General features: G+C 44.0%; 1 protein-coding gene across 3 annotated transcripts in view; it reads right to left on the reverse strand.

The window, feature by feature from the left end:
• Positions 1-13,679, reverse strand: part of IFT43 (intraflagellar transport 43) — a 43,779-nt gene that overhangs the window by 17,266 nt on the left and 12,834 nt on the right. For all 3 annotated transcript variants that reach the window (XM_068192791.1, XM_068192789.1, XM_068192790.1), the window contains one exon: positions 10,576-10,643. In XM_068192791.1, coding sequence (XP_068048892.1) covers positions 10,576-10,643 — 68 coding nt within the window. The remainder of the gene's footprint in view (positions 1-10,575; positions 10,644-13,679) is intronic.

Below are 13,679 nucleotides of genomic sequence, written 5' to 3' on the forward strand. Positions count from 1 at the left end.
TACAGGAGATGTTTATTAATATATTATTTGGTACAGCATTATTCAATGAAACTAGAATTTCCAGTCAGCTCATGAGCTCACATGTAGAAAACTATCCCAAAAATATAGTATGAAGCTTCTGTAGCACAGGAAAGAATTGTATGTTTTACACTCCCTGTGGCCTTAATGATCGAACAAAGAAGATATCACGCAACATGCTATTTCCTCTATTTTTTTAAAATAAGGCTTCCTTTCATTTTGTTTGGTGCCAAATTACTTTTTGAGTTTTTGTTCCAGATTGGGGGAAAAAAAAATCACAAAACAATTTTGGTTTAACTAGTATTTTGCTTTTTTTGGCGAAACTGCAGTACCTAAATCTATGTAACAAAGTGAGTCTGAGAGGAAAGATAAGCTTTGTCTTGTGTCCTAAGGTTAAAAACCTTCAACACATCAAGAGAAATCATTAATAGATGTTCAGAGGGTGCCCCACCTTCAATTCTGTCCATTCCATGCACTTAGCTGAGGGCTACCCAGAGACAGTATTCCTGCAGAAACAATCAACTGCTTGTCTCTCTGCTCTCCAAGTACTACAGGCAGCACCACAGCATTTCTTCATGATGTTATCACATTTTCTTAAGGATTGTAGAGTACCCCTTCCTAAGAATAGTCTCATCTTACCAATGCCAATTGCCACACATTGAGACCAACATTTCCTCCTTCAGGAATATCAGGTCTAGGTAAAGAGCACCCTCTTCATTCGTCTCATGAGCTTTCTAATGGTGAGTGAAAGCAGACTCGGAACAAACCTGACAAGCCAGCATACACAGCTTTCCTACTCTTTTCTCATGTTCTCAGCAACACGAAGTTCACTGCCCTGCTTTGTCTGCTGCAGGAGCAGGCACAGCCCAGGGAGGGCAGCAACAAGGACCTACAAAATGAGCAATTGAATATGAACTACAGATACAGTCACTCAAGTAAGGATAAACAAAACAATACCATCCCAGGAGCAGTGCTCAGAAATACATTCAATCTGCTGTATTATACAACAGCCACTCCCCATTTTTGTAAGACAGGGATACATCTGGTTTTTTCACTTATGCTCCCAAGTCCATTGCATCTGGAGAGGAAAAGAAGATGGACTCACTCCATCACCTGGACAGTTCCCTTTAAACTCCCTTTCCCTGAGAGGCCATCAGCACTGCCAAACATAATCATAATCCCAGAATATTGCCTCTGGCTTTGGACAGCTTCTTATCCCCTCTCTATTTCAGGGTATTGAATAGCTGTGAAACTGGGTGAAGGACCCTGACAGTCCTTGTGTAACCCCACGGTATGTCACTCCTAGTACAGAATACCTATTCATCTCCTAGCTCTGCCCTGGGGCAGAGGATGTAGATCTGATCTCTCTCTTGAGTGCTTTTACTCAGTTCTGCCCAGGAGGAATCCTTCGTCCACATCAATGAGAACGGGTTAAACCTTAAACCCGAGACTTTTCTCCCACACATCTCCCGATGTACAGCTGAGCTACCTGCAACTTCTATGCTGAAGGGTGAAAGGCAGTTCCAATGTAGACATCATCTCTGTTAAACTGTTTCTTTCTCATTTAATGGACTACTTCGGAGATCTAAATGGAGATAAAGTGGCAAGGCTCAGAGAAAAGCCAGGATGCTATCTTTATGCAGCATGACAATGTGCAGTGGTTAATTAGACACCGTTAACCTATTTTAGCAGAGGACATAACTGGGATGAATGGAGAAAAACGTCCTTGAAATCTTTTAATGTCCACAGCTCACGAGAGCTCCAGACACACTTGCGTCCTGCACCGCGCCACAGCCAGGCTCTAAGGAGTTCTGTGTGCAGGAGCGGAGGTTCCCTCGTGCGGCCCGGGGAGGTGCGAGGGCGGGCAGCACAGCTAGGGAAAAGGGGAGGAATTACCGCAGCTTGCTAAAACGCACACGGAGGCGGCGGGACGGGGACGCCCAGGATGTCGCGGCGGCGGAGGCGAAAGGGCCGGGAGCGCGGGCAGCCGGCTCGCGGGCCCGGCGGCGCTCCGCCCGGGCGGGCTGGCAGCGGCGCCCGCCCCGCCCCGCCCCGCCCGCGCCGCCGCCACAGCCGCGGCATCGCCGGGCCGCGGCCGCCCCCTGCCGGGCGAGCGCGGCCCTGCGGGCCCGGGCCGGCCTGCAACCCACCGCGGGCTGGCACGGCCCCCGCCGCCAGGGCGGACCGAGGGCTCTTCTCATTTTACAGGGCAGCGGGGCAGAAATTCATCTGCCCCTGTGTGTGTGTTGGCCCATTTCCTGCCTCACCACTGCTACAAATCGCGTCGAACCAGAAAGCCGCTCCAAACATCCCTCTTGCTAAAAGAATGAAACGGGACGAAAAGGAGAAGGTTGTGATGTTCAGAGATGCATTTTGTTTGGAGACAGCAGGGTGATCAAAGGGCAGGCAGAGACAGGCTGAGAGCCCTGGAAGCAAGACAGCAGCTCTGCCTCAGTGCTTCCATCCAAAACCGTGACCCACCTCAACACCGAAGGCTTGGCTCAGCCCACAGGGAAGGCACGAAGTTTTCTGCCTCTCGGGCAAAGACTGTAAGTCAGGTCTAGGCCTGAGGGAGGAGGGGAAAAAATATTTTAAAAGACGTTGTACCTTCTTGTTCAAATGTTCCTTAAGTGCCCATCACCACAGCGAGTGGGCGGTGAGCTAGGAGTTGCAGCTTGTTCAATAGCCTAAGGCACAACTAAGTTACACATCGAATATGACACACAAGTGCTAAGTGATAGTTCTCCGGGCTCTCCGAGGGTGGGTCTCAAGCCACTGCTTGTTTGTTGTGGCACAGGAAGAGACACACTCACCAAGGCTGTAAATTAGAACTGCGACCCGTGCTGGAAAGCATCACAGAGCGCCTTCTCAGCTATTCCATTGCACCTTCTCTGGGGCTCTGATCTGCTGTTTTAAGTTTCCACCCTCTCTTCCCGGCGTGTGGTAGCCTGGAAGAGCCAGGTTTTCCTTTACAAAATTAAGGAGTTTAATATTCACATCTCCTACAATCGAGGCAAGTTTTGCCATTGATTTCAGCATGCTATGAGCCTTTATTTTCATCATAGGATGTCACCTCAGAGCCCTCCACTTCCTAGCCCTGGAATGCATGGCTATCTGTATCACTACAACGGGGTTTTGGGCAGACACCCATGTTTTAAACCTGTAATGGCCCTACCATCCACCTTCTGGCCCCCCACAAGCTGCCTGTGCTGGTCAGACTGTGTGCTGAACACGCTGCCCCAGAGCATGGCTCTGGAAGAGGATGGTTGCAGCAATGAGCAGGCATGCTCTGTGAGATGGGATCTGACAGACTGCTGCTAGCCAGCTCCAGCTGAAATGGACTTGTGAGGCACTTAATCTCCAGCTGAAGTGCTTTTGTTTCTCCTCATGTCCTAATATGTGGGCTTACTTAACGAAAACAGCAAAGGAGGAAAGCTCTGGCAAGCAGGACTTTAGGAACTGGCAGAAAAGAACAAGCTGCCAGAGTGCTCCCGAGGATCACTGAACCTCAGCCCACTCACTGCATCATCCCCAAGCACATGTTCCCAGGATTCCCCCTCTCCTTCACTGGTAGAGAACTGACCAGCAGAGCTGTTCAGATCTCCCACTGAGCAACAGAAAAAAAACAACAACACTCAATACAAATTCCTGCTGTGTGGGAAAACAGAAAGCAGTGCTGCAGTTTCTGGAGGTATCCACCACATATCCTTGGTCCCTGACAACAGGGGCTCCTATCCAAGTGACCATGTTCTTGGCCTCCAGTAAGCACAAAGCCCAACTCTCACAAAAAAATTACTCTTGAGGTTACAGGAGCATTTCAGCTTCCTTTTAAAGGGAAAAAAAAAAAAAAAAAAAAAAAAAAAAAAAAAAAAAAAAAAAAAAAAAAAGCATAGCTCTGGATCCTCATGGTCACAGGAAAGAACTGAATGCTAAAGGAGACAGAAAATGTATTTAAGGTTGTTTGGGTTTTTTCCAAATCTCACAACAGAGAGCAAACCCATGATTATGAGGTTCAAAGACCTTTCACTTGTGACTGGTCTCACTGAAAACATTTATATGAAAAATAGTAGAAAGAATTAGGTGTTTATTACTGAATGGTATCTTGTTCTGTCATCTGAGAGCAACAGCTTCTAAACGAAGATATTTTAAGAACTTGGATTAAGAATAGTAGAGGGTTTTTATGGGGAAGGGGGCTGGGGGAGGGGGAAATAGGGCCAAGCAAGTACATCAAGTCATCTCAGGTCCCTTTCAACAGGTAAACTGCATTAAGCTAGATTTCACAGCCAATATACAGGTGCCCTACAATGGCCAGACAAGCTTTTAGTCTTGGCTATGACAGATACAAAAGGGTTGGAAGTTGCATGTGTTCTTCAAGAAGATTTTGCTATTTTAAAATAGAAATATTTGGAACAGCAATAATAGCATCCCCTAAATTTGCTGGGAAATTTCTCAGAGATGCAGAGAAATAAGAAAGGAAGATGCTTTGTCCTCAATCATAAAATAAAAAAATAGTCAAAGAGACTTCATCTTGAGAATACTCTGCCACTTCAGCAGCTTACATGGACCATTACCAAAAATGCCACACTTCTGTTCTGTTTTTGTCATGCAAGCTTCATTTCTAGGGGAGCAAGAGGCTGCAATCCTACTAGACCTTCCATTGCCTTCCCAGAAAAATAGGTCAATGAAAACGTCGCTAACTGGGAAAAAATATACAGAAATATAGATTAAAAATGAGAGAAAAAAGAAAAAAAAAAGAAAGAAAAAATTGTTAGTAAAACCTTGAAAAGAAAAAAAAAAAGGGGGGGGGAAGGAAAAAGAAGAAGCAAAACTCTTTTTCCTCTGAGCACTGCAAACACATAAATGGACATATGTCTAACACTCTCCCCTTGCAGGAAATTCTTGCAAATCACACTAAGTAGATTTAAAAGGAATAAAAATCCCCTGTGACAGCCAGGGCACTGAGAGATTCCCAGGTGACTCTTCTGTCTTTTAGGGACTTTTCTTTTTCTGCCAGTTATCTTTACTAAGTCTAAACAGAAACACCAAGGAGAGCTCACCCCAGCAATGACATGAAGGGACAAGAGGACAGGAGCTTGTTAGCATTCCTGGAACATCCAGCCTATTTAAAAAAAAAAAAAAAAAAGAAAAAAAAAAGGAGGGGGCAGGGAGAGAGAGGAAAAAACCCACCCATGGGCCTGCATATTGCAGCTTACCGCCATCTTGATGTCCTTGATGCGTGCCGATGGCATGGAGGTGGCTGGCACCAGATCAGCCCAAGAGAAGGAATGAGAGGCCAATGGAGATTTATGTGAGGAGAGTGAGATGGACAAGGTAAAATTGTCAGGAGGAGTTGTTAGAAAGTAAAATATATTGTGACAATTCCACTCCTGCCGTTCATCAATAAACTGACAGATCATTTAGTGTCAATTAGGAGTGATAGATGGACAAGTCCCCATGATCCTGGGCCAAAATTAATGGCTGGGAGGGAGAGGGTGATTGAAAATGACGGCTGACATTGAGAGGAAAGTCCTGAAGGTCCCCAAGGGGCCATTACTTGCCTCATTCCCTTGCAGATCAATGCAGGGACAAACCCAAAAACAGACACTTCAAGACAAAACTTAATCAGACTTCCTTTTCTTTCTTCTCCTTCTAAGTTGTGCCCCCTCACTTGGCAGCCTTGATCCTCTCTGCCTACACTCTTCACCTCACTGAGGACATCCACAGATGGCTGCAAGCTGCAGAGCGAGGCTGACATCTCCCATGCAGCCAGGAGTCTGGCTCTGCTCCTAACATGGCAATGTCACAGAGAAGTCCAGATTGAGATTCACCACAACACTGCTGGATTGAGAGTAGAGAACAGAAGCAATGACACAAGCTTTCCCCCACTCTCCCAGACCAAGAAACTCATGAGCACTTTACTACTCCCACATGCAAGACACGGATTGCTAGAGGTTCTAAAACCAGGCACTCTCAGGGGCCATTTCTTATTGAGAGAATACAGGATAGTTTAAGCCCATATTCTTGAAACAGGAGGTTTTTAACTTTACTTATCTCTAGAGACCTTGAATCATAAACCCCCTTAATCTCTTAAATAACTTTCCTCCAGCTCCAGGGTGCAATCTCACCACTGCCTACCCTTCAGAGCCTTAAATGATATCTACACAGGGGCTGGGTTACCCTGCTCTAAAGGTCACCCCAACTGCATCCTCTTCCTTCCTACAGGCACTTAATATTCACCTTCTTCACAAATGCACTCCTGGACACTGTACCACTGCATCACTTCTGTTCCAAAATAATTCAGCATGGTCATTTTCCTAAACAAGCCTTGATTATTACAACTCTGTGTGGCCTATCAGTCAGAAAGGGGAAATTTCAGTTGTAGCTGAAGTACCTGTTGCTAAAGTGCCATGATCCACATAGAAGAAATGAGGTACACATGCAGGCACTGGAAGGGACTTCCTACTTCTGTCTGCTTGCAGGGTTGCCTGAAACAAGCTGTGATTATTCCTCAACAACCCTAGCTGCTGCCTACAGAGCTGTAGGAATTTTAGGGGGCTCATTGCAAGACCAAAGGAATCAAGCACCCAAGTAAATTGAAAGAGACCCAAGAAGCAAAGAAATTACAATATTGGTAGAGAGGAAAATTGTAGAAGAATTTCCGAGAGAAAGAAGTCACAATTTGTATGTTTAGAGTGAAGGTTGAGCTACCCCAGCCTAGGCCTCAGATACGGGCCTCGGTGAGGCCTTGAAGCCTATGGCGCAGTTAAAAAATTATGTGAAGGTGTACCCCAGTATACTGAGCTATCCAGATGTGAATCAGTATAGGTCTGCAGTGTGAAACTTTAGTCACCTTAAGACAAAGACAAACAATGTTTGCTTGTCAATGAGAGTATGCTCACAATTGTAAACTATCTAGAAGCGTATATAAACTGCCATCGTGTAAACAATAAATGGAGAACATATGATTAACCACATTGGTTCGGATCTGCGTTTGTTCCTGTCCACCTAACTCTCTTTTTATCAAGTCCCTGATTCAGAAAATGGAAGAAATTCCATGAGGAAATTTCAGAGATGAGATCAGAAGAAGTTGGAATTAAATTAATCATGGAAGCACCCCTCCTTTATCAAATCCACACCAGTATGCAAAACTGAGTTCCATTTTCCTTCCCCCACTGGCAGGCACTTTGTGTTTCTTCCTTTTGATGCGTGAGATAACCTGACAGTAGAACTCTGCTTTGCTTGTCACAAGTGTCAGCACTGATGTAATTAGGGACATCAGCACAGCTTTCAGAATGGCACTTGGGCTCCATCCAGTGGTTAGAGGGCTGCTTCTGTTGGAAAACCCAGCTGTAATTACTGTTATTTATCTCAGCAGGTTATTAGGCCCCAAGCAGCTGCCCAGGTTCTTAGCTGGTCCCCTTTCTACTAATACTGGGGCTAGAATGTTGCTGGGGCAGCAAAGAGACCGCCTCTTCTCACAGAGAATGATTCTTCTGAGTACAGGTTTAACTGGGTACAGCAGATTCAGGTATATATGGCCCTGGTAGCACAGAAAAAATAATTTTTGTCACTACTTTGAACCATTTAGTTGCTGTTTGCAAAGGACCAGCCAGGGGGCTTGCTCGGACACTTACCAGTGGTCCTCATCATTACCCAGATTTACAAAATGGGACTCCTAGCAATGACAACTGTTCTATAAGAGTACTGGGAGTCCAAAATAATCTTCCCACATTTGGCATTTGAAAACATGAGTAAAACAAATAATTTTGATAGTTCTCAGTAATTTAAATATCTGACACTTGCAAATGCTATGGGAACTCATGATAAAATACTGTATCTCACACATCTGTGCTAACTAGTTTTAAAAATAATTTAGGTTGGAAAACTTTAAGAGTCCTCCTCTTCTTCCTATTTTTGCAACAGTCTGGAAGAGCAGCAGTCTGATGGAAATAATCAGCAAGATGGTGAGAATACTTACAAGTTTACATAAGCATGAAATGAGCTAGGCAGGTAAGGCACTAAAAGAGAGCATAAAGGTAGAAAAACAGGTTACAAACTAAATTCTACTCTAACATGTGCCAAATAGAAATAAAAAGAACAATTTTATACTGATAAGCATCCCTGCAGGAAAAACAACACATATGCAGTTTTAAGTGACTGAATCTGTCAGAAACAGAACTAAAAGCCAAGACTTCAAATGGAGAAAGAATAACATAAATAGCTACAAGATCGTTGCACAAGTGGCCACAGTATTCCATCTGACCTACAATATATTTACACAACACAGAAAATCTAACTGTAGCCACTCTGCTCATCCTTCCTAAGTGAAAGAAAAAAAATCAGATTTTAGCATTGTCTGTTCTGAAAATCAAATTACTTCTAACAGAATGATTCGCAAGTGTAGGTTCAGTTATAGTGTCAAAAAAGGGCTTAAACCTAAATCAGATATAATAACAGAAGCATGTTATTCTAACTACATCTACACTAGTGAACTTAGAGCAAGTCAACTTGATGGGCTTCCAAACTGAGTCAAATTGGTTGAAAAGCTGTGGGGAGATAGAGCCTGAGAAAACAGAAACAACAAAGATACAGCAACATTGGTATGACATCAGCCGATGACTCAGACTTTTCACATGAAGGCTTTGCCCAGGGATATGTCAAAAAAGCAAGCCCTACAGGCCAGCACCTCAGACTTTCTTAAGGGAGAGAAGACAGATCAGCTCGGGGAGAATACACAGGAAAGGAAAGACAGGGGAATTAGGTGTGCAAAACCTTTGTACCTCATATGACTGGAGAAAATCAGAACAAACTTCATACAATTTATTCAATAAAAACCCTTATTACAAATGAACATTGTCAGATATCACATATCACATGCATGACTGAGCAAGGGACACATCTTGGTCTCATGTCCCAGTGTGCAGATTCTCAGAGACACAAAGGTCTACAACCCTGTGTCCTGTTGTGCTTCTCCAGCTGAACTACATCCAGTGTCATAGAAGCCTTTACTCCACACACCTACAATGTCTTGTAAGCCATGCAGTTGAGTTGCTGGGGGAGCACCACCCACAGCTACTGCTACAAATCTGTAGGATAAAGCTAATGTCAAACAATGGAGAACATGGTAAAATAGCATGTGGCACAGTGCTGTTACATTAGGAACCTGTTCACTGTCCTTCAGGGCACATTAGGCACAGCCCTGCATCTGTATTACCTCCAAACCAGTCCTTCACCTAACCAACAATTACATAACTTATTTTTCCTAAACATGAAGTTGAACCTTCTTGTCTGCTGTCACATTTCCATAAAGTTTCTGCTTGGTCCTACAAAGATCCAGAATCATTGGTGGCACTTTTTTCATACCATGAGGTAGGATGCATCTTTACAATGGCAACTTCTAGCTGCAGCTAGCCTATGAAAATAACCATTATCAGGGTTAAACTGGAGAACAACAGGAGTTCAGGCTGAGATCTTTATTCTAGTCTCCAGATTTATTTTCTCTTTGCTTTATTCTAGTCTCCAGATTTCCAGACTATTTATTTTTCAGAGACAAATGGAGTGATAATTTCCCAGAAAAGTATTGTTTTTTGGAAAGCCTACCCCAGAATACAGACCACCTTTCTCCTCTCACAAAAAAAAATACTGACTGTATAACAGATTTCTGGATGTCCTCAGCCATTCTCAATTTCAGACCAGAAAATAAATAACTTTTCATAAATCAGAGTGCCTCCAAAGTATATATTAAGATGCCTCCTTAATATATTAGGACATATAGACTTTTATTAAAGGCCTTTAACTACACAAGCAATCTTACACCACGCCACAGCTCAGTCCTTCAGCTCTGTGAACACGAAATACAACATCAGCATAACTTCTCAGCTTGGAAAACCACAACTATTTGAAAGCAAGTAATCTCCTCCCAGTCTGAACTGTCCTTTAGTTTTCATACCTATTCTATTACCATGTCCAGATATTTCCGTTGTCTTACATGTCCTTCATGTAAGCATCAGGCTTCTCAACACACATTCTACAATTTGTATACTTTTTCCTCCCATCTCTTCTTGCTGACCATCTCCATCCATCTCCATTATACCATAACCCTATACACACATAAACATTGACAAATTTCACCTTTCCTGCCAAAGCTGATCACTAAATCCTGACGTATTCACTGCACTCTTGTCAGTGTGGTGCTGTCATGTGTCACTCTCCTGGACAGAACGGAACCAGTCAAATCCCCCCATCCCAGCTCCTGCATTTAACATGCTTATTATGCTCTTGACTCCTTCCAGGCACTTTACCAGGTAAGGAATATGCTGCCTCTGGCAAACAGGGACACGTACACAGTTCTAAGCCTTGCCAAGTCAATTAGCCAATGGAACCAAGCAAGAGCAATACTTCAAATGGCTGGAACAAGTTACATTGATATTGGAAAGAAAGTCCATCTAAAAGACCCAGGTAAACTGTTCCAATGTCTGTGACAGCAAGGTCCAACTAGCGATGTTCCTTTATTCCACACCTGAATCCCTCTTAATAAGGAAAGAGGTGAGGACTCACTTGGTAGGTGCCAGCATGGGATCATCTGCCCAGCCTCCTTGCCGGCGTGGGGGTTTAGGTGGTGGAACCTTTAATAAAGAGAAGAGGCATGTTACAGACAGCTCTGGTCAAGCCAGTTGAGGTCCACACACACACACACACTAATGTAACACTTTACCATATAATGAAGAGGTAGTGTTTAAAATGCTCTTTAATCATAAAATAAAAGGAAGACATAAACTACAAGACAGGTTTTTAAGCTTGTCTGTAAACAAAAAATGCATTACCCTAATCAGTATCTTGACAAGTTTCAGGTCTATGTGCCTTTGACTTTTTGAGGACACACAATACAGTAGCTGACTGATCCACAGAGGGTGTGCTTTCCTGGCAAAATAGGGTTCACTGGAAACTTGTTCATCACTGCTGCCCACATATCAGTGGGAGGTATCACATTATACCTGTCCTAGGGTAAAAGACAGCATGTTGTGGATATCTTGTTTTAGATGAGGAATTGTTCCTAAAAAGTCTGCTTTTGTCCACTGCTTAGAATAGGAGGATAGATGCCAAGTTCAGACGCAGTGATCCGTACCCAAACTCTTCCAAAGTTAGTTGGGATGAATCCCACCACTGAAATCCAAAGGGGAAGATCATCTGGAGCTTAAATACATCCCCCACTATTTTCTTGCATTGTCTTGTGTGGCACTCTGCCATGTGGGAAAAGAAAATGGGAATTCAGTTTGGGGCTTATGATGGGAATTTTCAAATGGGGCCATGAATTCCCACCATCTGGAAGCTGCCCATTGCCATTTACAGTCTTGGGCTTGGATCCCCCAGCCTGAGGCACTCTGTACAGCACTGCCTTCAGTGTTCTGCATGGCAGGCAATGATGAAAGCAGAGGCAAGGTAAACCCAGCTTACGTAGCTCCCAATTGATGGTGCCCAGTGAGGGAAGATGGATTATAGGGACCTATGAATGGACCATCATGAGAAAGAATGATTGGGTAAAAGATGCCACAAAACAGAGAAAAAATGCTAACTGCAAAGGAATGGTGGGGGCACAGGTGACTTCCACAGCTTTTATTAAGGAAGTGAATCAGTGGGATGACTTCTGAGGAGTTTTTGACTTCAGAGAGGACCTTGCCTGTGTGGTGGGGTCAACCCTGAGCCAAAGCCAAATTGCCTCTTGCCACAGATGAGGACAGGGTCGAGCTAACCCCGGATGGTAGGGGTCTCGCATGTTTATTTCTTGAAGTAGAAGCATTGTTTGTGAGTGTGGGAAATTAAGAGACCCTGCCAGGAGCAGCCTCTGCCTGCTGCAGGGAGGGGGTATGACCCTGCATAGCTCTCTGATAGGAGCAAAAATAGTCATCCTCCAAAAATAAACAGGGAGCAGGAATGAGGCAGGAGCTGCAGTCCCAAAATACCAACTTTCTTCAGCAAAGGGAGCACGGGAGGGCAGAGGGACAGGCAGGGAGCGTGAAACGCAGGAAACAGCCTCCTTATATGGGCTCATCCATAGGGGACAGAGCTCAGTCGACTGGAATGACCATGTCACAGAATGTGAAGCCTTCAGGGGCCCAAGTGAATGGAGTTTTCTGATCTTTAAATGATTCCCCCAGATTGTTAAGATGCCAAACTAGAGAAGAGGCTACAGTGCCAAAAAAGGAGCATTTTGAATTCAGTTGATGTGGACACACCCGGAGCCCAGGAAAAAGCAGGAACACACACCACATATGGGCGTGCATGCCCACATAAAGATCCCTATTCCCATTACACACACCCCTAACTCAAAACCACACTCCTTCCCACACAGATGCTTCCCATGCAAACAACCCCCTTTCCCCGTACACTATCCCTCTGATAGCCAGCAAGCCATATTTCCAACACACAGCCTCACAACTCCTCACAAAGGTGCACGGGGATACAAAAATGACACCAAAGAACCTGGGCCATAAGGCTGAGGTAAAATGCAGCATCTCCAGAGCACTTCAATGCCCCTGCAATTTAATTTACTAGTCATCAAAACTAGCCTTCAGATCAAAGATAACTCAAGTTGGGCACACGAGATCAGAGGGTGATGACAATGTCTGGCCCAGTCTTTGCACAAGGCATGACTCCAGGGCGTCTAGGAGTTTGATTCCAATGTCTTGCCAATGTTATACCATGTTCTCATTGATCACACACACCAGGCAACCCTGAATGTCTGTCAGATCCTGAAAAACACATCACATACACCTACAGGTCTTTTATTCCTCTTGCAATAAATCAGGTAATTCTTTCTGAATTGCCTACAGAAACACTAGCAACAGGAAAGGCAATGTTAACTGTCAGCTGATGAGAAATAGCTTTTCTTTGTTAGCTGCCTGGAAAGTGCTGCAATAAGGTCACATGCCACATACACTTTTGTCAAGTAAATAAACTTACCTTCATATACTTTCACAGTTCAAAACCTCAGCATAATTTACAATTGAGAATGCAATGTCATGCTTTGCCATAATATGGTGACAGGTAGTGACTTTGCAGCTGCAAGCAAGAGCTTGAGACAGAAAGTGGGACAAATGTCAACCCCAGAGGGATCAGAGGAGAAATAGAGTACACTGTTCTGTAATGCAGCAAATGTGCTCTTAAACATACCTTTTTGGTGAAAAAGACTGGGGGATTTAAATGATCAGAACTTGTTGGTACCTACTGTTATACCTTAGGCAAGATTTGTAGGGGTGTTCCCAAATATAAAGCTATACGTCCAAACAGTTTAGTGTTCAAAACACTGAGATTCCACCAGCTCCTGACAACAGTGTTGTCTCTCAGCCCTTGCTGCTCAGTCTCTTTCACAGCATCAACTAATCACTTACTTGCTGGGATTTTCCTTTCCACTTCAGTTTTGTCTGGTATTTATCTCCAGAAGATCTCCTCTACTTGAGTTTCTGCAGACTGTCCATTTTCCAAGGAAAATTGCCATGGTCTGACTTTTTTGTTTTGTTGTTTGTGTTTGGGGTTTTTTTCCCCTCAGAAATTCAGCTCACAATTTTTGTGATGGCATTTTTCCAGTGTTTCTCAGGCCACTTTCCATACCAAAACTTTCATACTACATCCATAATCAATATTTTATCTCTCCCTTGAAAAAT

This window comes from Anomalospiza imberbis, chromosome 6 (genome assembly GCF_031753505.1).
Source record: "Anomalospiza imberbis isolate Cuckoo-Finch-1a 21T00152 chromosome 6, ASM3175350v1, whole genome shotgun sequence".
In the NCBI taxonomy this organism is placed as follows: Eukaryota; Metazoa; Chordata; class Aves; order Passeriformes; family Viduidae; genus Anomalospiza; species Anomalospiza imberbis.